Source organism: Strigops habroptila, chromosome 6, assembly GCF_004027225.2.
Source record: "Strigops habroptila isolate Jane chromosome 6, bStrHab1.2.pri, whole genome shotgun sequence".
Classification (NCBI taxonomy): Eukaryota; Metazoa; Chordata; class Aves; order Psittaciformes; family Psittacidae; genus Strigops; species Strigops habroptila.
In genome coordinates, this window is record NC_044282.2 from 41,723,394 (window position 1) to 41,751,229 (window position 27,836).

General features: G+C 39.1%; 1 protein-coding gene across 10 annotated transcripts in view; it reads right to left on the reverse strand.

Annotated features, from left to right (window-relative positions):
- The window catches only part of DLGAP2 (DLG associated protein 2), a 463,956-nt gene that overhangs the window by 54,085 nt on the left and 382,035 nt on the right, over positions 1 to 27,836 (reverse strand). For all 10 annotated transcript variants that reach the window (XR_003991947.1, XM_030490185.1, XM_030490186.1 and 7 more), the window contains 3 exons: positions 21,147 to 21,358; positions 3,861 to 4,008; positions 25 to 244 (listed from right to left, as the gene is read on the reverse strand). Coding sequence is in view for 9 of the 10 variants with exons in the window: in XM_030490185.1 (XP_030346045.1) it covers positions 25 to 244; positions 3,861 to 4,008; positions 21,147 to 21,358 (580 nt within the window). In the remaining variant the exon portion in view is untranslated. The remainder of the gene's footprint in view (positions 1 to 24; positions 245 to 3,860; positions 4,009 to 21,146; positions 21,359 to 27,836) is intronic.

Sequence of the window (27,836 nt, forward strand, 5' to 3'; positions counted from 1 at the left end):
AAGGGTCAGTGTAGATTTGCTTACCTGTGGTTGACCTGATAGTTGAGGTGATGTTGGAAGATGCCATCGCAGGTATACATTCATCATCTTGGGAATAGCCTGCCTGAATGGCACGCAAGTAACTGTGGCTTCTTGTTCGGAAACATCCAGGGAGGTCAAGGGCATCCATTGCCTGAGCTTCAACTTCACTAAACACTGATTCACACACCGATTCAAATTGCCCATTAACCTCTGCTTCACTCATCTGAATAAACAACAACAATGCATTTGATTTTTGACTTGCTTTTTTGTGATCATCACGGCCTCAACATCTCAAATGGACACCTGTACATTGATGAAGAACTGTTTTAGCAAATAGTTAAAATGTAGTAATCCCTTGTGATCACATTCACATTTTTTTAACTTACATCAGCTGTTTATATGTATATAGTAAGTATATTACACAAGCCATAAAATTAATTTTACATTTAATATTTTTTGGCATATCAAGAGGATTGTAAATGCATGATTTAATGGTAATCAACAGGATCACTCTACGCTGATAGAAATCCATGTTCTGACAGGATAGGAGAACAGAAATCAGCTATACTAATATAAGCCTCAAAAGGTGAGGGTGAATTGCCTGGCTTCCTCACTTATCAGCAAAGTTACTACTCATGTAGACATTCAGCCTGTGTGGCAGGTTATCTTCCTCTCACTACAAAGGGGCTCAAGGAAGTATCTCATAGTCAAAAATGTGTAAGCGCAGAGGAGGTGATGCTTCTGAAAGGTTTCAGAAATATTGTATCTAGCCTTGTGTCCAGTGAATAAATAACCATTGTGTGAAATAGAGTGAAATGTGGTCAGATGAGAAAGTAATGCTTCAGCTGAGAATGGCCCTAAACCTACCTCATTTCCTGATTACCCGGGTTGTTAGCCATTCAACTACCATGGGAAAACAAGATGCTGCCACTACTGCTGCCTTTTCTTTAGCAGCATCATTTTAAGCCTGATTCTTCTGTCACCAGGTGTGCTGAGGATCCCAGCCTGTCAGAGTATCCTGCATGTGCCTACTTGTGTCACCTACCAGGTCAGCCCCTTGTGGGATTTCAGCATCCCGCTCCAGCTCCCTGCAGGGCTTGGGCAGGAGCCTGCATCTACCTGCTTGTCCTGGCTGCAGGGTGGCCATGATGCAAAACTGTACATTTTTGGATGGCTTTTATGATAAACAGGGTTTAGGCAGGCTGGCCAGGTTTAGGGAACCTCTCAATAGGGAACTGTGTATTGCAGTTTTGAAGATGAATGCCTAAATTCTACCTACGTTATTTTTAACAGGTTCTCTGAAGTCAGCCCTAACTACCTATAAATGTACTAGAATAATTCAAAATTATGCTATTCCAAAATCAAATAGGAAGTTTAACACTGGACAGACAAATGCAGGACCTCCTGATGATATTTTTGTTTTTCAAAAGAGAGTGCTAGAAATCAGAATCACTATAAACACCAAGTTAAATTTGTAGCATCGCTAAACAGCACATCCAGTTGATATGGCTTTTTCTACACAGCTGCTAAGTGCTAAGTGCATTTTTCTTTATTACTGTTCCTAGAACGTTATTCATTATGGAAACAGTGAGTGCGAATGTTTCAAACATTTTAGGATCTTGATTAAGTAAATGGAAATTTCATATGGAACTTCTGATGATAATGAATAACTGATATTTTAATTTCATGTAAGACATTTTGGCTACTACATCTCTTCTGAAAGGAATTACATTACCCTTCATAAAATTTGCTTCTAATGAAGTTAAGTAGACTAATGCAATCTTGAAAAGATTAGGAAAAAAAAAAATCTTACTCTGAAATACTTTGCATACATCATTGATCAGGGAATTCATGGTAATTTAGTCCATAAACAACTTAAGTCCTAACCACTTCTTTCAAACTAAAGTCATTGGCAATAGAAAAATCAAAGTTTTAAAACTTAAATTAAAAACATAAGCCATGGAACCCAGTATCTTTCTTGAATATACTCTTAGTATATTCAAGTGAAAAGTGAAAAAGGATCTCACCAAAAAAAGGTATTAAAAATACCTCAAATTATACAAACTGCTGTTATGTAGGTGGGACAAGAAAACAATGGCATCATGGAAAAAGAACAGGAAACAGTAAAGGTTCAGAACTTGGGGTTTTTTAAATAGTTACTTTGTGTAGTATCTATTAAATAAATTTATTATTGGTCTGGAAACAGCTGAACTGTGAGGTAAGAAGTATGCAATTGACATAAAATTATGTAGGTTAGTGAAGACTGAAAAAGAAAGTACGGAATTATACCCAGCAGGTTTAGTTAATCTGGCCAATTGAGCAATCTACCTGCAAATGAAATCTATGGTGGACATCTTTCCAGGTAATGCATACTGGAATGAAGAATTTTAACCACTGCTGAAACCCATTAGTCATTATGAACAGCTCAGTGAACATCTCCATGTACAGCCATGGTCGAAGAGACAGAACATGTTAGAATAGTTCTGTATTATAGCATTGTTTTGTGACAGCCAACAGCACCTGCTTTGAATGCAGGATCTAATTCTTGTCAAACTTTCTCAAAACCAGAGTGTAATAAAGATAGAAAATAACCAAACCAGAGTAATGAAAACCAAGGCATGAGAATGATAGGGGCAGGTTTCACAAGGGAGCTCTGAAAAATAATGAAATGTTTGGAAAATGACTTACTGTCTGTTTCTAATTCTGATGTGTGCTATACAAGATTATACTTAGATTTATCCCACATAAGCTAAGAAATCTGACTGAAAGGCATTAGTCAGGTGACTAGTCCCTCCCAACTCTCTACAGTCAGTGGAGACAAGCATTTCCAGAGGGGCCTCAGCCCGCTCAGGATGTGCGTTGTCCTGGAAGAAACTCTTTCACTCCATTAACTACAGAGGAAGCTTTACTTGTTGCCTCAGTTAAAAGCCTCAGGTTAGATGAGTTGAATCCAGGCCTGAATACCCATGCAATACAAATTGAACATGAATTAATATAAAATTGCTTTAAAAAAAGATTTTTTTAAAGATAACCATTTTGCATAATTAGCTATCATACCCTTAGGTGTCTCACTAAATTGTCAAAGAAAAATGAAGTAACACATGTCTGAGAAGAGGGCAGGGCCCACCTGTCATGAAGCAACACAGGGAAGAAATGTCAGGACCAATGAACGTTAGAAACATTGGACATCTTATGTAAAACCCTCTGCTAAGCAGAACATGCACATACTCCATAAGGCTGCTTGCACTTCAGGCCTGATTCAGATCTCATTTCAACATGAATTAGCACTAACTAAACAACATAAAATCAGCAGTGTGGAAACATGTCTCTTTTCAGAAGTCCCCACACATAGAATAATTGATGGGACTTATTCTTTCATTCAAGAAGAGTGAGGGATTGAGTTTAGAGATGAATCACTGCTTCTTTGGAACATAATTATTTCCATCTATATCTTAATCTGGCAACCCACATTTACTGAAATCAGAGTAGGTATTTTCAGAGGATAAGTATTATAGGAGTATGCCTCTTATGGTCAGTTTGAGACTTCCTAAGATTTAAATATTTAATATAGACTGAAAATGAAAATAACAGTATTTATATATTTAATGAAAAATAGATGGAGAATATTGTGTGTGATAATGCCCCTTTGCTTCTAGCATTCAGTATTTCACTTGCAATTTTGCACAAGGGTTACATTCCTTACAACTGAATTACTTTGACAATTCGCATCCTCAGTTAGATATTAATTAAAGAAACCCCAACAACGAAAACCATCCACTAGTAACAACTCTTGCATCTGCAATTAACCTATAAGAAAAGTTATAACAAGAATTTCCCACCTGACTAACACAGCTGGCCTGACTGAGCGTGCTCACTGCTCTCATATAGCTCTGATTCCTTGAGCGAAACTTTGGGGAATTGTAGTTTGCAGAGGGATCCAGGTTGTGACCCCCAGGCACGTCACTTGCAGTTTGAAGGTAGCTCTGACTACAAAGGAAAGAGAAAAAAAAAAAAAAGGAAAGGGTGTAAAACTACAGATGGAATCAATTAGGACAGTAAAGACAGTAATTTGTATGAGATTTACAAATCCATTCCCCAGGGTCCAAATCTCTCTCTCTCTAAAACATCACAGATCTGTTGTAGTGAAACACCTTAGCACAAGCAGAGAATCTATCTGCAGTTCTGCTACCTAGATGATTGAAATTTTAAGTGTTCACTGTATTTAAACATCACCAATCCTCCTGGCTATTAATGTTGAACTTTCCTAAAAGAGAATGTCTAGGTCAACAGTAACAAGAACCAGAGCTAAGACGCAAACCCAAGTAACTAAAAATCTTTCTTCATAGACAAAATCTGCTACTTGTCATCTGTTTTTCATCAGGGTGTTAGGCATCAAGAGACCTTTTATCTTCAAAGGATTGATATATTTTTACAAAAGATCAAAATATCCCATGTTCAGCTAAAAAGGAAAAATAGATTAATAAGGTACTCAGAGCAACCGCACGAAGCTCTAGAAACACTTTCCTTACAGCACATCTCCCAGTTTGGAAGACTGGGACCTTAACACACTGAGCCCCTTTCAGTATGCTTTCAATACAAAGGTATAATAGTGTTCATGTTTTATGTTCAATATATTGATTATTCCAGGAAAATAAGTAAGTCTAAGAAAAGTACTTTGCACTGAATACAAAATTAAAAAAAATGGCAGTCACAAACAAGGTTTACCAGAGTTCAAAGAACCTCTGAAAATCAGATTTTAGTAGTCACGTGACAGTCATCCCTAGACACCAGTGCACAAATTAATTAATGTTTCAGAAAATGCTTGGTTTCATGTGGTAAATAGGCAGTTTTAATATTTATTCCCTAAAGATAACTAACAAAAACACAATTTCTGGGAACAATAAATCTGTGACAGTTGAACGTCTGTCAATATTGGCAACACATGTCAAGCTGAACTGGCAGAGTTACTCAGTCCAGTAGTGGCTGTGACACATGCCCGGGCTGTCAGAAATTTCCCTGTGAAAGGGGAGGCTCCCTCTCTAGGAGGACCAGACCACTTAATGAATGAGAAAGCACAGGTTCAACTCCCAGTGAAAAATGGGGCACAAACCAGGACCTTGTTTCTTAAGACCGCATTTATCAAACACTGAGCATAACCACAGGTTGGTGCTTGAGGAAGGACTCAGCCTTCCTCACTAACAGAACACAACCTGATTTTGGGCTGGATGCAATCCCTGAGGAGCACTTGGTGAGGAATCTCCGACCTTTTATCATGGCTCTGAGAAGCAAATAGTGTTCAGCTCCATCTGCCTGTGTGGCCATGTCCTTTGATGTTGGACATAGAATCATAGAATCGTAAGGGTTGGAAAGGACCTTAAGATCATCTAGTTCCAACCCCCCTGCCATGGGCAGGGACACCTTGCCCTAAACCATGTGGCTCAAGGCTCTGTCCAACCTGGCCTTGAACACCGCCAGGGATGGAGCATCCACAACCTCCCTGGGCAACCCATTCCAGTGCTTCACCACCCTCACTGTAAAGAACTTCTTCCTTATATCTAATCTAAACTTCCTCTGTTTAAGTTTGAACCCATTACCCCTTGTCCTACCACTACAGTCCCTAACGAAGAGTCCCTCCCCAGCATCCTTGTAGACCCCCTTCAGATACTGGAAGGCTGCTATGAGGTCACCACGCAGCCTTCTCTTCTCCAGGCTGAACAGCCCCAACTTTCTCAGCCTGTCTTCATATGGGAGGTGCTCCAGCCCCCTTATCATCCTCGTGGCCCTCCTCTGGACTCGCTCCAACAGCTCCATGTCCTTTTTACGTTGAGGACACCAGAACTGTACGCAGTACTCCAAGTGGGGTCTCACAAGAGCAGAGTAGAGGGGCAGGATCACCTCCTTCGACCTGCTGGTCACGCTTCTTTTGATGCAGCCCAGGATACGGTTGGCTTTCTGGGCTGCGAGTGCACACTGCCGGCTCATGTTAAGCTTCTCGTCAACCAACACCCCCAAGTCCTTTTCTGCAGGGCTGCTCTGAATCTCTTCTCTGCCCAGCCTGTAGCAGTGCCTGGGGTTGCCCCGACCCAGGTGTAGGACCTTGCACTTGGCTTGGTTAAACTTCATAAGGTTGGCATCCGCCCACCTCACAAGCGTGTCAAGGTCCCTCTGGATGGCACCCCTTCCCTCCAGCGTATCAACCGAACCACACAGCTTAGTGTCATCGGCAAACTTGCTGAGGGCGCACTCAATCCCACTGTCCATGTCACCGACAAAGATGTTGAACAGGACCGGTCCCAACACCGATCCCTGAGGGACACCACTCGTTACAGGTTTCCAACTGGACATCGAGCCATTTACCACAACTCTTTGCGTGCGGCCATCAAGCCAGTTTTTTATCCACCGAGTGGTCCATCTATCAAATTGATGTCTCTCCAATTTAGAGACAAGGATGTCATGTGGGACAGTGTCGAATGCTTTGCACAAGTCCAGGTAGATGACATCAACTGCTCTGCCGCTGTCCATCAGTTCCGTGGCTCCATCATAGAAGGCCACCAAATTGGTCAGGCAGGATTTCCCCTTAGTGAAGCCATGTTGGCTGTCACCAACCACCTCGTTGTTTTTCATGTGCCTTAGCATGTTTTCCAGGAGAAACTGTTCCAAGATTTTGCCAGGCACAGAGGTGAGGCTGACTGGTCTGTAGTTCCCCGGGTCTTCCACCTTCCCCTTCTTGAAAATGGGGGTTATATTACCCTTCTTCCAGTCATCGGGAACTTCACCTGACTGCCAGGATTTTTCGAATATGATGGACAGTGGCTTAGCAACTTCATTCGCCAGCTCCTTCAGGACCCGTGGATGGATTTCATCAGGTCCCATGGACTTGTGCACGTTCAGGTTCTTAAGATGGTCTCGAACCTGATCCTCTCCTACAGTGGGCCTAAGGTCTTCGTTCTCACAGTCCCTGCATTTGCTTTCCAAGACTTGGGTTGTGTGGTCAGAGCATTTGCTGGTGAAGACTGAGGCAAAGAAGTCATTAAGAACCTCAGCCTTCTCCAAATCCATGGTAGCCAGTTCTCCTGATAGCTTCTGGAGAGGGCCTACATTGTCCCTAGCCTGTCTTTTATTTGCTACGTATCTATAGAATCCTTTCCTGTTATCTTTTACATCCCTTGCCAAACTTAATTCTAGCTGGGCCTTAGCTTTCCTAACCTGGTCCCTAGCTTCTCGGGCAATGTTCCTGTATTCTTCCCAGGCCGCCTGTCCTTGCTTCCACCTTCTATAAGCTTCTTTTTTCCCTCTAAGTTTCCTCAGCAGCTCCTTGTCCATCCATGGAGGTCTCCTGGCCCTCCTGCTGCACTTTCTTCTGGTCGGGATGCAACACTCTTGAGCACGTAGCAGGTGATCCTTGAATATCAGCCAGCAGTCTTGGGCCCCCCTGCCCTCTAGGACTGTATCCCATGAAACCTTACTAAGGAGGCTCCTGAAGAGGCCAAAGTCTGCTTTCTTGAAGTCCAGGGCAGTGAGCTTGCTGCACGCTCTTCTCACCGTCCTGAGGATCTCAAACTCAACCATCTCGTGATCACTAGAGCCAAGGCTGCCCTGGAGCGTTACATTTCCAACCAGTCCCTCCCTGTTGGTGAGCACAAGGTCCAGCATGGCACCTCTCCTCGTCGGCTCCTCTACTGCTTGAAAGAGGAAGTTGTGATGACTCAGGGTCCCCTCACATCACCAGCTGCAAAAGCATATGGGTTTATTAGATCTTTCTGACCTTATACTTGGGAGATCAGTTCTCAAGCACTTCCATGTGTTCTCCCTGACTTGGCCATCTCAGGGACAACATAGACATAGCCTTGCTTCCTCAGGGCATTTGCCAATGGCTGGGCTATCTGCTCCTCTAAGACAGACTGCCTTTTTTAGTGAAAAAGGATAGGTTTTGTTTTCATCTTGGTGCAAGGCAGGCAATTATTTTTTTTAATTCTGAAGAAATTTGCATGGAGAAGAACCTATTTTTTTTGTTCCTGTCTTTATTCAGTGCCTTATATGGAATACCTCTGTAACTTCATGACAGAGGTAAACTATGTAGAAACTATGCTGTAACTGCTAAAACCAAAATGAAAATGCATGAGATTAATGCAGGCATGTGATCAGAGTTTAATTAAATCATTACAGTGGAAGTGATTCACAGATTAAGATAGCTGTCTGATAGTGGGTCTAATTTGGTTTTAGATGATGAAAACAGGAACTGTAGCAACATTTTTTTTTTGTTCCCATAGATATGAAGACAAATATAATAGATTAGGTGAAGTGGTGTAGAGCCTTCCTATCTATATTTCATTGCTGGATATAAATAAACCTCCCCTCCTCTATGGGCAGCAGGCCGATGATTGTCACCTTCTTTGTGTCATTCTGATTCTTTGCATATGCTTTACCAAATCTGCCTGGTATTGTTAATTTAGTATTTTTCAGGACAGTTAGATGAGTTCCCTCTGGACCTTCTGCTTATCATTAGGTGGCAAAATCTGGGATTCTGAGTTCAGAAACAGCCTGTGAATGAGATGTTTGAGGTTTCTTCATTAAAACATGGGCCACATTAAGAAAAGATGGAAGCAATAATTTTCTAAACTATTTAAAAATTTGTTAATTTAAACTGGCTCCTAATAACTGCCTCCTTTGCTAAGTAATATTCAGCAATCTAGTATTTCATTCTGCACATACCGTTTCCTTGTGAGGAATTGCTATCATTAAATGCAATCAACAATTTCTACAGCAATAATTTCTTAGCGAAAGAAGCCCAGTATTCCATGCTACTGCTAAGCTGCTGAGTTTTGATGGATGAGTTTGGACATTCCCTGATAGTTAAATAATTTTTCATTTAGCAGAGAAGAGCAATTGATTCATAGGACTGAAGCAAAATAGAAGAAGTGTTACATATATTAGGCTGCGAAAGGAATTTCGCATCCATTTGATTAATACTTCGAAATTTTCCTGATCAAAAGAAATGATTAGTTTTCATTTTTAAGATCTACACTCAAAGTTATCTTCTAGGATAAACATACCAATGCATGGTAAAAATGATGACCTTGCTATAAACATGGTCCAGAACCAAAATGCCATAGAACCAAAAGTTACATGGGAAAGTTGCTCTCACATGTCATTATCTGTTGCTGAAGGAACTTTCTTGCTTGTCAACAATGCTATGAAACACTCACCACAGATGACACCGGTAAATGCTGGCTTTTCAATGACATCCATTCTATCTATAAGCTTAGGAACAAAATTCTTGACCTTCATTTCCAAAACACCACAGCTCTATCACTTTGATAAAAAAAAATAATTTTCTTTTTATGCTCCGTAGTAGATTATTTTATATTCCAGAGGATCACTGAAGATTGGTAAGACAAGCATGAGCAAATGCGATGGTTTGACAGTTCATCTCCAAGACCACAAAACAAATACACACATTAACATCAAGGAGGTAACTCTAAAGTTCAGTACTATGGAAAAGGAGAAGGAGGATGAGACTAATAGGAAAAATTAAACTAGTATGTCAGTTCTTTCTCCATTTGCTTTTCCAAAGAGACAAGATCATAGACATGGATTCCCCTTTAAAAGCTTTTTTGCCCTCAAGGGTTGCTTTCCCTTTTCCATTGGCTTCAGAGGAATTCCAGGGCAGCTAGGAATAGGTCTTCAATTTAATGAGAAGTGTCATAGCTGCAAGCAAGGCTCAAAGCACAAAGAAACTTTGGAAAATGAAGCAAACCCATGTAGTGACCTTACAGCTCTTGAGAATCTCTACTCTAAAAGCGAAGCCTTAGGACTCTCAGCGAAGATAGCTAAATTTGCAACAGCACTTTCAGCACTCATCAGATTGCCTGAGTGTATGTGGGGAGGACAAAATACTCTATTATAACTGCATAAAGTGAGCTATAGTGTGGCATGCTTATCTGGGAGAGTATATGTGATAGCATATCTGTTAGCATATCTGGGATAGTATGTCACCCTGATACTGAGTGAATGGGGAAGAGGTTAGGCTGAATATTCCAACAACAAAGATGAATAAGGGAAGAGGCAGGAGTCAAAAGAGTTTCTGCTTATCATTTTTAAAAAGCCTTGCATCACAGCCTCCCTTTTCTTGGATTCCTCTAGTCTGCAAAAACTCAGGCCTCTGTATACAAACCTCATATGCCCTGCTGCTCCTATCTGAAAGCTGCCCCTTCCTCCAGAACACTCATTTACCAAAACCCCCAAGTATACTCTCCTTCGTTCTTGACCAACCCAGATCCTAATCCCTACTGCCCCCTAGAATCTTCCTAATACCCAGCTCACAGTTGTCCTGCACAAGATGTTCCAAAACATGTTCGCAGGAGCCAGAATTGAGCCACTTATCCTACTTCTGTCCTCTGCAGATTTCAAAAGTACCCTTAACACCTCTGTCAGCAGAGTCCAGCTCACGCCTGCTACAGCCATCTAAAATCCTACTCCCTCACTGGGGACATTAGCTTCCATAAACCCACAAACTCTTCTCTTTCATGTACAAACTAACTGTTCCTGCCTGGACTTCACCAAGAATGAAATTTAAGAGCAGAATGGGGGAAAATAACTGCTGGAAAATGCCTGTTACTTTAGCCCTACAAGCAACAAGATGCACTAAAAAAACCCCCAACAAAACCAAACCAAAAAAGGACTTTTTTTTTTTTTTTAACTGTTTTGATTCCAGAAAACTAATTTCTTTCTTTCTTTTGCCATGTCTCGTAGCCATCCTTAACAGGACTCAGTACAGTAAAAATGTAGGAGAAAGTTTAACTTTAGTTGTGTTGTAACCAGAAAGCATTAGATAAAGTTTGTCAAGAGATTTCAGGAAAGGGAAGAGCATATCTTCATCTCCTGATCTTTTCCCCACTTACGCCATTGTAACAGAAGACTTGTGGAACTAGAGAGCTATTTAGAACATTTTTTAATGAAAGGAACAATCAGGTAAGCTAATCCAATAGCTGCAATCAAGCACTGACTAATGATAAGAGAAGGACTCTTATTTTCTTCTCTGTAGCCATCTATTATTTAGCCATCTATTTCCTCCTCTATTAACTGTGTATTTTTAAAAGGAGTAAGATGCTTACCTTACTTTCTAGCCAGTAAATAGCTAACCTTGTTTGTTTTGGTTTGCTTTTTTCCTACCTTCCATTGTTTTATATAACTTTTAGAAAGGTCATATAACCATGGACAGTGCCTGAAGCAGCCCAATGGCTTCAGCATATAGTGCAGGGGGATTTGAGGCATTCCCACTGCTGTCTGTATCACAGCACCTTGCACCACTTGAAGTCTATCACTTTGTGCAGCACTCAGCCCATGCTTTGTCATTACTGAGATCTGATGCTGATGAATACCCAGGATGGTTTGTAGCATCTTTCCTGAAGTCTCTTGTCATTGCTGTGTGACAAGTATTACTGTAAGCTAGACTTACAACACACAATACTGTACCATAATTTATGCAGCCACTGCATCTTTTTGTCATTTGATTAAAAGGTATGTTTGACAGTAAAACAACAAAGTTTCACTTTTAGGACACCTTGAAATGCCAGATTTAGAGGCTGACATTGTTTTACAGCTTATAGCTAAGTCAGGGTAAAAACAAAACAAAGAACCCCCCTAACTTCTCCCTGAGAAACAGCACTTGACAGTCAATATAGCCCTAGTGGGAACATGGGGCATATGGTTGCTGAGAACGAGATCTCTGTCACACTGCTTTTTTTTTTTTTTTTTACCATCTGTATGTTATAATAAGTGATCGATATAATATACTTGTCATAAACCTAATACCTTTGCTTGAAAGAATATGAACATGTTGCCAACAATGCAGCAAATGTCATACACTTGCCAAGGTCATTCCTTGATCTACTCACATTTGAAATAGCGATCACCCCCAGAGTACCTGTTCTCTGTCAAATGTTCAGCCACCAGTGTAACCTGAGTCAAGAAGGTACCAAAAGTGAATTAAATTTTCCTAGGCCTCTGAAAGTTGCAGCAAGAAAGTCACCTTCTGAGTCTGGATGGGTCTATCAGGTTTATTAAGAGAGAATCAGATATAACAAAAGTCCATTTTCCATCAAATTAATTTTTGGAATTGTAATAATCTAAAATCATGCCTTTTTATCTTCATGATCATGCCTGCATTTGTCCAAAAATCTGAGAATGAATGGGAACATTAAGGAATGGACAATGACTTCTGTTTAAATCAGCATATGCAATTCAGAAGTATCATTCTGGGACAAAAAGATAAAATTTGTAAAAGAATTCATCTTGGGCACCTACAAGGGAGTTGCAGTAGGATTAGCAAGGTAGCATTAGTTATCAAAACCTATTTTATTGCGGCATTTGCATTTCAATGGATATTAATTTCTCTATCTGGATCTATCTTAACTATGTCTTTTTAGGTACATAAAATAACTCATCGACCAGAATCTAATGATTAAGCTTAGCGAGCAGTGCCATTGTACAGCAGCTGCAAATCATACTGTGTCTCTGTGGATCCCTGCTGAAGTCAATAGAGCTCTGCAAAGGGGCACAGATGTGCCTGTGTGCAGCTCATTAGAGAACTCAGAGCACAGACATCGAATCTGATTCTCCCTTTGGAATAGCACGGTTAGTATGGTGCTTTGAAAAAAATGAAAGTACACATAAATCTGGTGAACTTTTCTGTAGCAAAGAAGTTAATTTCTAATCTTTGCCAGACTGGAGCTTCCCTTTGATCACTGATAGATATGAGAATTTGGGCCAAAATAAATATATATTTCACCATTGACCCATACAATTTTTTTAAAAAGGTGCCTGAAAGTTACTGAATGTTTGATTTGTTGTAGGAATATGTTAGGAAAGAGGTGTCGACTGCTCTTTCCGTCCTTGTGAAATGCCTACTAATCACTGGTAGGAGAGAATCTCTTTCGTCAGTAAGTATTTAGGGATTTTGTACAACATGAACCAGAAGAGAATAAGAGGAAATCATCCAGAATAGTTAAACAGTCTGGTGGTTTGATCACTTTTTGCAAAGATACAGAGGATGTAGGCTCAATCAAGCCTGTCCTCCAAATCATGCAGGATGTGCATGTAATAAGAAAAAAAGTCTGATGTGGGAAATCTAACCTCAGAGCTCTTGTTTGTAAGAAGTGACAGATGTGCACATGTAGCTAATCCTAAAAGTCTTGTTCCAATATCCTATTTTGAGCTTGCCCTGGAGAGTAGGCAGCAAATTGGTCAGCAACAACAAAACTCAGGCAGACATTATGGCAAAACTTAGAGGCATTTAAACATCATGCAATGGTTCAATAAATGGATGTGAGGATCTAAGCAGAACTCAAATATTCGATGTATGTTCCTAAAACCATTATGGAATCAAAATATTCATAATTTGCTTCAGGAAGCTAGCTCACTTTTTTTTCTCTTTTATTTGCTTTTGGTATATATACATGTACATGTGCAAAAAATCATAATTAGTCTGAACAAATGTAGACCATCAGGACTCAGTAAAGCATCTGAGCATGAGCTTAATTTAAACGTACATGTAAGTCCATTAAAGCCAATAGGTCTTAAGCAAATAAGTGACCTTTTCATGCTCAAGTTGAAGATATTAACGAGAATATGTAATTTGTAGGCAAAAAAGAGTAGAATGAGAAGAACTGAAAACACATACATGATTTCTGGTTTTTAACCAAAGCATCTTAATTTTCAAATCCTTGCCTGAAGAAGAGTTTCTACATACATACTTTCTAGTCTCATTTAGTTTTTATTAAAAAACTAAGTAAATTTTTTTATTAAAAACTAAATGAATGAGAAAGGCAGCTCTTGAATCCTTTCAAATGAAAAGTAAAACTAACGTATTTGTTGAAAGCAAGAATGAATAAGAACCAGAAACACATTTCTCTTGGATCTCAGTATGTGTGGTTGTGAGACTGGCCTGAATCTTACTGAATTTTCACTGCAATCCATCACATAATTGTATCTATCTGACAAAAGCCTGTTTTATTCCTGAGAAGACTGCATTTTGTTAGCCTTAGGATCCCCTATCCATCCCTAATCCAGGGTAATACTTATCAGCCCTACAACGCGAAGCTGGTATTTGCTACAATGAGGCAGGAGATCTGGAGTCAATTACGCCCCAGGTTTCAAACTGTTCTACTTCTAAGAGGACAAGGTGCCTAACACTGCTTAAGATCGTTTCCTATTATTCTGCAAAGGAAGAAAGGATGGGGACCCTCTTCTGACCCCATAAAAGATACTTCCTAGGTAGCCAGATGACTAACTGCCCTTCATCAACATTTCCTCTTAACCCTGTGGACTAATCTAACCCAGATCTTATTGACTGCAGCAGAGAACACTATCACTGTGCCAGTGGCCCACTGATTGCATTATTAGTTGATAAGACTTTGTAATTAGCCCTCAAACTCTCCTCAGTAAATCTCCAATTTCACCCCTCAGAGACTCTGAGTAGATGCTACTACACTATAGGGCTTCAGAAAGCTACTAATGAAGTGTGTAATGAGGCTTTTTAGAGTCAGAAGATTGAAGAAAAAAACAAATATAAATAAAAAGCATATAAAGGATGGGGGTTTCTTTTCTAGTGATTTTTTCCATCTCTTCTATTGAAAACATTTCTCAGGAATGGCTTCAAAACCATTCCTAATTTAAAATGCAGAAGGAGAGTTAATGGTAAGATGAAGTTTACCCTTTACTGGTGTGCAGCAATGGATAGCATTGGAATAGGACATTAACTTCTCTAGCAAGGAAGCTTAAACTCTCAATCTGTGATATTTTTGCAGCACACCCACTCCTCCACATGTGCACATTTACCTACAATCTGCAATATCAAGTCTTTTTTCCATCTGGGTACTTACCAAGTGGAATTTCTCTAGGAAAAATACCCACAAATTTGTCCATCACTTAATGATACGGCCTTGCCACTGTCATGGCCAAAGATGGATGAAAACAGAGAGGTTTCATCTCACACTGTGCTTCCAAATTTCTCATTCAGTTTTCACTTTCTTATGTTGTAAGTATGCTGTGGTTAATACAAATGGTACATTTTTGGGTTTTGGGTTTTTTTTTGTTTTTCTTTTAAAATGGAGATTTCCCATGACTTAGAGGAGCTTGTGCTGTTCCATGATTCCTGCTGAGCCAAGGGCTCTGGCAGTTAAGTGCTGTCAGATCTTCTTGTTGCAGTTTAACTCCCCTGCTGTGTGATTTTGCAACTTTTTTGTTGTCATAATAATCTGCAGAACAGAACATGTGGACATGCCTTGGGACATAGTCCAGATATTTTTTAAGTCAGCATAAGTTAGTGTGGCCATAAAAAGATGCAGTTTCTCACTCTGAAAGGGGGAAGAGCAGGGAAAGGTTATTTTTAATTCAGATCACTGATTTGGTCTGGTTTAGCATAAGCCCAGAAAACATATCAACCATTTCAGGTCTGTCTTAGGCGTATTAGCTTAAAATACTGGATAAAGTGGTTTTTGTGTTGAGATACTAAGCTGTGAAGAAGAGTAGCTGAAATATGGATATGTATTGTGCTCCTCAGGTGGGCTATGGGCTTTAACAACATCCAATGCAAGGTTGTTAAACATCTGAGGGAAGCATGGCTTTCTTTGTGACCCCAGCTCTGAGTTTGAGACACTTACTTCCATAGCGGGCCAAAACCTGGCAGAGGGTTAGATGGAGAACATAGCCAAGGCAAATTAAAGTACTACTGGTACTGCGCTGTGTTAGTGTGATACTGTGTGGTGGCAGATTTCCCTCCTCATTGAAACACTACATTTTCGTCCTACCTTCTCACTCATCAGGTGTGTGAGCTACCAGCTGCGACAGTAAAGTCTGCCATAAGAGGTTCACAAAGCGAAAGTCCACGTTGCTGTCACTGATTTTATTTTATTGTAACTTAACCTATTTCATCTTCATATTTGAGGCGTCTAGTTTCCCATGAGTCACTTCAGATCATAATGGAAAACTTCACCACAGCACGACTATTCATTTGTGTGAGTGATACCAGTATGATCTTCAAATAGAGCATGTTTACTTCGGGCTAAATGCTATTGTTATCCCTTTTGACTAAATGGTTAGACAGTTTTCAGAGTCTTTTGCAACACTTCGAAAAGGAGATACTGAAGATGGAACTTGCTTTTTCTACAGTGCTCTCCTGTTCATTACATAATCGGTATATTAAGTACTCTTTTCCTGAAAATGAAAAGCATCAAATAACTGGAGTATTATCTTCAGTCATAGAATTGGTTTTCTACCACATAGTCCCAGATTCTTGTTTTCTTTTCAGCTTTCCTTTCTGGGTCTCAGTGTCTGTGATGCTTCCATCTCTCAGCTTTGCTCAGTTTTGTCATAAATAAAGAGAAATTACATTTACTAGGTTGGAAGGATACCCTTACAAATCATGTGGGGCAGTCTCTCTTCCAGAATTGCACAAAACTTACTTAGGACAGACACTCCCTTTGTTTCAGCTAACAGTTCCATAAACTGTTCAGCTGTTTTGACCTTTACTGTAAATGAAAATACCAAGCAGCACACTACCTACCTCCTACCAGCTTCCTTCTGCAAACTACCTTCCAACACAGCATAACTCCATCCGCAGTAGCATCACAGCACAGCAGAAAACAATGGACTGAATTGAAATGGCTTGCAGTTCACCTCCAGAAGGCCTATATTTGTTCAGAGGATATCAAAACTGACATCTGAAAGATTTTATATGTCTAATCATAACGAAAAGAAAAGCAATTATTATTTTGTTTTTTTTCTCCTGGAACTACTGGGAGTCAAGATAATTTCCACAACAAATGGGATTTCTGGTACTGTACCAAGAAAGCAGGAAGCTGGAAAGGAAGCCGGTTCAAGTATGTGTCCTGTCTCCACCACAGCAAATCTTATCGCATTATATTTCACTCAAATGCAATTACATAATCGTAATAAATTACACTGGCCTTCGACTTGATGTTACAGGACAAAGTAGTGCAACATACTATTTAGTCTTTTGAAAGAGCATCCATAAAGAAAGAATTGAAATGTATTTATCTTCAGTGAGTGATCTAGATATTTAGGCACATTTAATTAAAAAAAAAAAATCCAGCTAAATTTGAGTCACTAAAGGCTATAAGCTATACTCAGAAATAAGCTATGTCCATTACCTGACCCTTTGGCCAACTGACCTGTACAGTTATACTTTCTTATCCTCTAGAGAGGGTGTCTGCATCCATCAGGTTATTCCTGCAATGTGCCTGGGCACTACCTAGAAGGCAGCCAGGTGGCCTAGGCGGAGAGCAGCCTCGGGAGTGCTGGCGGTGCGAGCAGTTTGACAAAGGTGGTGATCAGGTGGCAGTGGTTGGGTACGTGCCCTGCTTCTGCCATCTGAGTAAACGAGCAGTGGCAGACTCTGCACTTTTTTATTCCCACTCAGAGTAAATGTACTCCTTTCCAGGAGTAACTTAGAAAGGATTTCAGAATTTTAATGCTTCTGTTAAATCAGTTACATTTACCTGTTTGCATCTTGTTAAATAATATTATTTATTCAGACACAAATATGCATTTTTATTGTTTATGAATTTTTAATGTTCAATTTACTGAATATTTGAGCAACACAAACCAACGAACTAGGGGCTTACTTCCGTCAAAATAGAAGCAGAATTTAAATGGGAATAAAACTCCTTGCAAAAATGCCTGATAAAACTCAGAGAAGAAACATGCACACATGTCAAAGGTCTTTTGGAGGTTATGTGAAGGCTGTTCTAATTTTCATTTTATCCTAATCAGGATAGTGATAGAAAACTAGGCTTCTTCTTATGAAACCCACCTACATATGTTTTGTAGCCAATACGTGTTTTCTTACTGCCACAGCTATCAATATTTGGTTTTTATTACAGGTTTACTGGTGCACTTTCAGACCCCAGTTTTGAGCTATCCTGTCACCCAAGCAGAAGACTAAGAGAGTATTTATTTATATTTATATCTATTTTATTTCTGTGCATTAGCTCCCTCCATCCTGTTAAACAAGCTAAAAAGCCAGCTAATGCAGCTGACATCTTGAATTATGTAATTTCTCATAATACATGCCAGAAATGCTATTCAGCCCTGCTATACATGCAGGAATGCTGTTCAAAATCTTGGCTTCTGCCTCCGCAGTGGAATCAGTTGTACAAAGGGTACTCGGCCTGCAATGGGATTACTGAACCATGCTGGAGGAGGAAGGAAGGATCCATAACCATCATTCCTTGCTACATCCTTCATAGAACTCCACCAGACATAAAAGTAACCACAGTGACAGGGAGAGAGAGATGTTCTGGGAGGAGATGGCTGGTAGTGAAACCCATGTTTAGGATCAGCCCTTTGCATTCCTGTGAGATAAAACATTTTCTGGCTGCTTTAGGACAGCTGAAATTTACAAATTTTTTCAAGAAAGACATACAAGAACCAGAATAGTTGTCGGATTTCTGCCTGAAATTCACTGGAAAAAAACATGCACGGTAGGCTGGCAGATTCAAGGTGCTGCCCCTCAGTTTAAGGGAAAGCTGAGGATTTAAAAGATATCTGTCAGCAGCAGCCTGGCTGCTCAATTATTCCTAGTGCAGTGTTTGTGAGAAATTCTCAACAGAGCCCCTAATAATATTTCACAGTATTACAAAAAGCTTCCTCCTTTTCTGCCTGCTGTTAGTGGTAACTATACCATTAAATCCTTTGAGACCATGAACAGGCACAGCTGTCAACCCCAATATACTGCATCAGCATTGCACCTGTGTTTTAATCAGTTATATTTGAGCAGTGTATTTACAATACATAGAAAATTGACAGAAGATACATTTGGTATGACCTACTAATAACCATCTGCCTTCAGGAGTTAACAGTTCAGAGAGACTTTTTTTCTTGAAACATATTCTTTGTTTGAATACTTGTGTCTGTTTATAAGCTGCACGGGTCCAAGGGCAGGCAGAGGCCTGCCACTCACTGGAAAATTTGTGCTGTTATCTACATTCACCTGTGGAAGACCCAACCATAGTCAAAAACAAAGAACAGAACAGAATAATACATTTTATTTGGCCTAAGTATTTGGAAAGTTACAACTGTCTCTGAGAAAATATTTTAGTTTGTGGTACTAGAATGAACATGATATACACTCCAAAACAGGATGGCTGCAATCAAACTGCCTTCTGGGAATGATCCCTGGCCTATGCCAATGCCCAGAACACAGCCAGGCAGTGTTTGGGACAGTGCTAATAGACCCAGTTGACAAGTTTGCCCACAGCTACTCCAAAACCTTCTCAGCGTACATGGTCAGATTTCTGTACTCAGATCTGTCTTCTGGAAATGTTTAATTTACCAGCAGGAAGACAGCTGGTTGACGTGTAGAAGTCTGAGAAAGTCGACCATCTCTTCTTCCCCCGCTGCCTTCAGAAGGGTCACTCTTAACAAGCCACAGATGCTAGATCACTCTCCCTTAGCACATCTTATCCCACAAGAATAATTGTCCTTTTGCAGGACCCACAGCTTTCAGAGCTATTTACAAGAAAATCCAGGACTGAAAAATTCACAACTTGCATCTCTACCATGGCTGAGAAATTACGGGCTCCTCATTCTGAAAGACCTCTATTACCACTGACAAGCACTCACAAGCCGAAAATTAACCACTTTTGTTTCCTAGGGACTTTCACAAATTCAGCCTGAACCAGTGGATATAACCAGCATGCCTTAAAACCAAAATTCAATCCAGATACAATGATTGAGGATATAAAAAATTCAAATGTTGCCTCCAGCCACTGTCATTAAGAGCTCTTCTTTTCATCATTGGAAATCAGCCAGCTACAGGTCTGCCAGCAATACTTACATTATAGGCCACATTTTCATCACTGGAACTAATATTTGAACAAATTTTTCAGATTCACATTCAGAATTTGGCTCAGTTGCCTAAACATAGGTCTCTGGCACTCTTTGAAATGCCTTAGGGTATCCTGCCCGGATTTCAGTTGCCAATGGAGAGCAGAAACCTGTTAGTCTGGTTTCACGGTGTCTCAGAAATCCTACAGCAGCTTATGGTAAAGGCGTCTCTGTACATCTGAATTGAGGCTACAGAGGTGTGTGAGCAAGCTATATAAAACAACAGAGTTGTAAACTGTTCTCTTCAGTAATAGTGAAATTTGATGGTTTTCTTCCAGATTGCAAACTAAATAGTTCAATTTAATTAAGCCAAAGGAATTTTTGCCTAAGGTTTTTGTTTTGTTTTGTTTTATTTTATGAAAAGGTGAGTCATTATGGCATACTATACATGGTATTATCTACAGAACAATTAACAACCTTTGATCAAAGATTTCACTCTTAATTTCTTCATTTTATGTGTTCCTCCCAGGCAAAAAGATAAATTTTCTAAGCTGTGAGAAATACCCAGGCAAATTAGTAGAAGCTATAGATTTGAAATCAGGCTACCACTTCGGAAATGTCTTTAGAAATATACGTACAGTGTAGTTAAAAAAATGATATATTGAAAGGACAAAAGGGAGAGAAACATACATAACTACATATTTTCCTGTAGTTTTAAAATTTTCTTTAGTTATTTAATAGACCATGTTGTAGATAGTAAGAATGAAAAAAACCCAAACAACAGTCAAATAAAACCTACCACAATGTGTTTAAAGGAGTATGATACAGTATAGCTGATACATAAAGAATTGTATTGATAAAAAAGGTGTAAGATGCCAAATATATGATAGAATTATATATTTGTTATTATCCTAGTATAGAAGAGAGTGTATTTTCTATTTCAGAGAGAGCAATGAAATAACAACGACTTATAAAACAATCCTTCTAACAATGAAAAATTCAGAATTTTAAACTTTTGATAAAAATGGATATATTTTCCTCAGTAAACATAACAAACTCTGAAGTAGCAGGTTTGTTACATGGATGGAGGAAGATGGCAGGTTTTCATCCAATAATCACAAGAAACTGTAGCTAATTTAAAAACAAAAACACAAAAGTTAGATTTTTAACAACAGAATCATATTTTCTCAGGGACACTGACCAGTAAGACACAAAGAAAAATTACCCAAGTCATGGCAATGTTCAGAAAGGTGTATAACATGGCACGTGAAACTTACTTTTGATGATCTCCCAGTGGTCTTTGTCCAATGGATTTTAATAACGACTCTGGTCGAACTGTTAATTTTGGCGATGTCTTAGGACTAGTATCAGAGTCTCCACTTTCTTCATCTCCCATGGCCTTAATATAGCTCCCACTTCTCATTCTTCTGCAGGGGATCTCTTCATCTTTACCACCAGCTGGGTATCCTCCCCATTCATCCTGAGGTACCTAATGAAGACCATAAAACACACATGTGAAATGTGCATTATTCTTTAATTTGTCATTTTACAAAGATAGGTCATGATTTTTTTATTCTTCAAAAACAGATCACTTAGAAAGAAATTTCTAAGGTCCCCAAATGATTTGTAAATGTAATTCCAACTTCAAGATTAGAAAACCGGTTTACAAATACTGGAACCTAAGGAACAATCAAGTCATGGTTTGTGAGCCAAGCTGCAATATGTATTTGTAGACATGCTCTAAATTGCAGGAAGTAGCTTAGCCTATATCTTAGCCTCTTAAAAGTTTACATACAGATTTTCAGCTGATAACAGTAAGTTGGTCAGGTGTTTCAGACCTAAAACTCATTGAAAGCTGAGCACTTCAGAGTCTTTTATCAACTCTTCTTAGTCTTCAGCTGCTTTTCAGGAAGGTGAATGATTTTAGTTAAACTAAGAAGTGATTTTGGCATAAATGGATAGGTTTCTGATTCAGGACAAACTTCTGTGAAAAAAAAAGCCAACCCAAATATGGCAATTTGTCTTTTTTCTTATTTCAAACTGCAAAATAGCTCATAAAGGCTATAATATAGCAGAAACCTAGCCAGTTAGTTATTAATACATTTGATTGAGGCTGCTTTCATGCAGTTGAGGTCTTTTTCAAGTAGTAAAATTGGCAGTCAGATAAGCCACAGCTGGCGGATGGATATCTCTCTGCACCACAAATTGGCAGAGAATTGAGCAGGAGTAGATTTTCTAATCCAAAGTGAAATCAGCCTTGTTATAAAACTTACGGATAAACTCAGCAAGACTGCCTCTGCCGTTATTGCTGATTCTTTGTTTTTTTTCTTTACTCTTCCAAGCTGCTGAGTCCCCTGGTCCTAATCCAGAAATGCATTTAAGCATTTACTTAACTTAAAGACTATAAGCAACTATCTGAAATCCATTAGAATGACTTATGGTTAAAAAGAAGGATGTGACAGAGTACATCAGTGGACCAGTGCTGATGAGCTTGGCAGCATCCAATCCTTTATCAACCTAATGACTTCATATATATTAAACAGTACAATGGCGTTATTTACCAATACACTATAAATCTGAACTTCCAGCTGAAGGTATATTAAGGAGTTTCTTCAAAGCAGGATGTTTAATAAAGACTTTCAAATCAAACATATTCTACAGGCAGAGTTCACTGCAGAGCTGAAGCAAATGCTCCCATTGGTTTCATCAGTCTTGGGGATCGCATTTAAATAACTAACACGATCTGCCTTACATTTTTACTGCCCTGCCAGGATACATGAATTAGCCACACACTAAGTGAACAGACTTGGTGTTTTGAGTCCCAAAAAGGGATCAAGCAGAAAAGGAAGTTTCAAAAGGGGGCAAATGAGTAAAGAAAGAGATATTACATCAAAGAAACAAGCTCAGGAGAGAAAAAAGGGAGACTGGAGATGAAGTCAGATAAGAAGAGATGAAACAGATTGCACAGATCAGAAAAATGTTGGAGACATATCAGAGGAAAAAATTATGAGTTTTACATGAAGTAATAGGACAGAGCATGAATCTAAATGATATATGTGTTAGATCATGCAAAGAAACACTCTTCTCATATTATTCAGGTTTGGATGGTGGTTAGGAAGGAAGCATGAAAATCTTCCCAAACTTAGAATCATAGAACCATAGAATAGTTAGGGTTGGAAGGGACCCTAAGATCATCTAGTTCCAACCCCCCTGGCATGGGCAGGGACACCTCACACTAGAAAAACCCTTGAAACCTGTAAATGCAATACATCATCCTAATTTCTTTTCTAAGACCTAGTATGCATGAGATTAATGTTGGAGGAAGGTTTTTTTAGATTTTAGAAGTCCCAAAAGGTATTTACATATGGTGATAGTTGTAATAGCCAGGCTCCTACAGTGTACAAAATGAACATAATTTCTTGAGCTTTTTTTTCTTTTTGTTATCTGCAGCTGGCAACACAATTAACTGTAAAAATCTGAATGAGAGTGCTATATTAAGAAAAAATAATTTATATAATACAAACATACTCTCACTTTTAAATCTTCTTCATTACTTGTATATCAGCATAAGTAAAACCAAAATCCAAACAGTGAAGAAGCATTCATTGGGGTCTACATGGGCCCACTGAAAGCTATACTGTTGAATTTTCTGTCCAAAAGCTTTAAGTTGAATTATTATGTGCAGTCTTACTATTGTGTGGGGTGATGCTTTTTTTTTTCCCCAACAATTTCATAACATTTTCATAGAATAATTATTTTGGCTTGAAATTTTTTCCTTCATTTTAGCTTGAAGATAATTAAACAGAAAGTTCAAAAAGACACTGATCAATAAACTTCTACTGAAATGCAAAAAAATTATTAGTTTCTCAGCTTTCTTTTGTCTGAAATTCTACGTTCAAGTAACTAGATAAGGACTGATTTAAATGAGTAAATACAGGCTTATTTGTTGATTGAAGTTGAAATCTTACTTTAAAAAATAGAAATGACTGATTTTTTACATTAAAGTATCTAAAAAAATAAGTTTCTTCACTGTGATAAGGAGCTTCATGAGGACATAGCTTAGTTATGTGCCTCACTGTTTTTTGTTGACTACATTTCTTTTGCTTTCTGAATTCATAAGTTAAATGAATCCATGTAAGAGCTAAAAACTGAAAAAGCCCCACTCCATTTGTGCTTGTGATGTACTCACACAGATGCACCAAGAATCCTTTCTAATCAGAGTAACTTGTTGACTATCACAGAAGCATTTACGGTGGAAAAAAAACATTGTTCACAATTAAAATATGTGTATTTTTTTATCCTTGAGCCATTCAAAGGAGCAGAATACAACGAACACAAGCTAAATGCTTCTGGCTCCTGGCAAGCAAGTTTGACAATGTGTTCTCTCAGAAGGTTTCATGCAAAGCCTAGGAAAACAGCTGCAGCCCTTTTGCTGTCTTCAAAAGCCAATGAAGGGCCCTTGACGTAGTTTCTCCTCATGGTTTGAGAATAGCAAAGCAAAATTTGAGTCCCAGCTCAGCTTCGTTCATCATTTACTTCAGCTGATAGGTTAAATACTTGGAAAAATCTTTCCAAATCCAGGCCACTGCAGACCCCAGCATAGCTTTAAAGACAAGCAGAAGTATTACACTAGGGCAGGAAAGATTTTTATTTTGAAATATTAACAAAAATATTTAATAGCATGTGTGAGGGTCATTAAATGTGTATTTTCCAGAACATGAAAAGGGCTTTGCAGCTTGCAGAAATGCTTTCTTACAATAGTTACCAGTCCCTGAAATCCCCATCTGCAGGGCTTGCAGCTGCTAATTTGTAATAATTACCCTAATTATCTACTTGCATATAGTGATGAATGCTGATATTTATAATGTCTAAAAAGGCCTTCCTCCTGTTCTAGATGTTAACATGAATCCTTGTATGTGTAGTTTCTTTCCACAGGGGAGTTAGACTGCATATTACCATATGAATTTCTTTTTGTAAGACAATGATCTGACAAGGTCTGGATCTTTTCATTTAATTTTTGTCACCGGCTGCTGATTTGGTTATAATTATTATAGAGAACGATGAGTCTCTTTCATAAATTTCATGTACTGCTGCTGTGAGGAGCACAACCACCTTCAGGATATTTGAGATGTTTTAATTGTTCTGCTACTGACTCAGTGTGATACCTTGCATTAGTCACCTAGCACCAATTTTATTAAAGAACCTGGTACCTAAAACTTTCTAAATTTTATGGCGCTGATCCTGAGATTGACATCCAGAACATTAGGAAGGACCCTAAATTCTCCATAAAAGGCACTTAGAAGAGTTATCTCCTTCAGAGTAGCATCCAAAAGGTCCCTGTAGTTAGCAACCAAAATGCAAAGCACTTATCCTTTTTTGGGTTCATTGTATCTGATTACAGCCAGCAGAAAGGCCCTTCTGTAATTTCCCATTCACAACCTAAAACTATGTTCTGATAGAACAAATAGAGATTTTTTTTCCAAAGAATTGAGCAGCCTTATTCTTCCTTTCCATGATGAAACGGCTGCGGAAGTGGGAGATGTTATTGTTCACCTTCTAATCAATAGCAGTTGGAGTGCTCAGGAAGGAGAATATTTAGGGTTGATAAATAAACTAGCATTTTTTCCTCCTTTTTTTGTAGCTCATGGCCTTTTCAGGGGACACCGACAGACTGCCTGGGGAGGGCTGGTTAGAAGGACTTCATGTACAAGAAAGGGTGTGTTGAAGCCTTGTGATCCAGAGACTTACCTGGAATGAGGGAGCTTAGGTAGAAAGAAGTGCCTTTACTCCAAATTGTCTTACAGCCTGCTGCTCAGAATGCAGTTTGGGGAACTGAGAAGACGAGGGTTTGACCCTGTACAGGCTAAGGAAGAAACTGAACTCACATCTTCACAGTGGATATTCTAGAAACTTTGCTACCATGAAAACAGATTTCCTTGTTTTAGAAAGAGAGTCACTATCCTCATGTTTTGTTAGAAGTCCTTCCTGTTGGGTGTCTTGGTTGTGCTCAGATTAGACCTTTCAGAAGAAAAGGATTTTGGACCCCTGACTGCACTTTGGTAGTAAGTTTGTCCACTGATTCTCAGATTGCACAGAGTCTGTGCGCAAGCAACAGCATGTTGTCAGGGAAAACAGGGATGAATTCACCAAACCTCCAGAGCAAGCTAGGAATCATGGAATCGTTGAGGTTAGAAGGGACTCTGGAGGGCTCTAGTCCAGCCTCCTGCTCAAAGCATGGTCAGGTTCAGCAGGTTGCTCAGGACTGTATCCAGCTGGGTTTTGAATGTTTCCAAAGATGGAGGCTCCACAACTTCTCTAGGCAGCCTGTTCCAATGTTTGACCACACTCAGGAAGAAAAAGGTTTTTCCTTATATCTAATCAGAGATACTTAATCTAGGCTTCCATGCAGGAACTAGTGCTAGCAGTGTGAACACCCAATTTTGTATGTCAAAACTGGAAGAACCAATGAAATGGTCATTCTTCTGAACTTTGACTGCTGTTAATTCAAGTTTTTTTTATTTCAGTTTAGTATTTAGCTAAAAAAGTCAAATGAGCAACATTCACTGTCATTTTGAAACAGATCTGCTCCTGTTGTTCCACCCACTTCTATGGCATTTGTTCCCTGCTTCCATAATTTTAAAGGTGTTCCACCACTAAACTACTTATCTGCTTAAATTCTGGCACATCACTTTACTATCTCGAATGAAACGTTTCTAAATACATGGCTTCAGCTGAGGGAGCTGACTATCACTTCTTCATGTTTCTCATTCTCAAAGGTTAAAATGAGGATTACTTACCTCATAGGAGTGCTGTGAACTTTAATCAGCATGAGGATGTAAAATGCACTGAAATATTCATTCTGACCTAAATCGTATTTTAGAAATATAAATTTCACATTTTACTAGCAGAAGCTGTCTGTGGATGAAATTAGACTACAGATGATATAAAGAAGGATAAGATATGAAACACTGTGTAGCAGATATATAATTTTTGTAATTTTATGCTTTCTCAGCCTGGTCAAGAAGATGACGCGAAAATGAAAAAAGTAGAAGGACACAATCTAAAATGTAGGTAAGACATTTCCTCCTATATGGCACCTTCTTCAAGGAGCCTCAGAAAAACAGCCTTTGTGAACCACTGCAAGTAGATATAAGTAGATGTCAATCTTGCAAGGCAGACAGAAATGCTTTTTAGCATGGTAGAAAATTTCCTTGATATTATAATGGGAAGTGAGAGCTGGACCTCCTGTGTTTTCAGAAATTTTGCTGGAGAACGAACACTGACCAGTTACTAGGATGTTCTTCTGAAGTTAATGACACTAATGACATTACCTTTTTTAGTGGGTGTGGACCCTAGACCCTATAGGTCTATCCGAATATAAAACTTTGTTTCCTCAGTAGCTAACCTTGTGTCTACATCTCAACACCATTCTCAGTGCACATTTTGGACTAGTCTTTTTCTGTTTCTTTTAATCTGCTTATTTATTTTTTGAAGAATATGAATTATACAATGAAGCCATTCAAAAATCTCTACAAATATACCAGGGACTCCTCCTCACCACTAACAATGCCAATCCTTGTAATTAGCTTTAATTTTCACATGCCACCCGCTACTTCCTTAACTGCTTGACAGCTCAGAAGCACAGAGAGTTCTTGCTGCATTCCCCAAAAGTCTGTTGACATTGTCCACCACAGCAGCAGCTAATCTGAGAAAGCAAGAGGCATCTTTGCCTTGCCAGCTCTTCTCTCCAGGCTTTGCTATAAACAGCCATAGTACAACAGGACGAGGAATAAAATCACACAGATCCTTAACAAACTATGTTTTACACTAGGTTGAAAACAACATGAATTCAGGAATTTGGGAGTTGGGAATGGACTGGACACCCATGCAGATCACAGAACACAAACATAATATTCCAGCTGGGAGATGTTCAAATAGACAAACCAGAACCAGCATTATTTACTGCC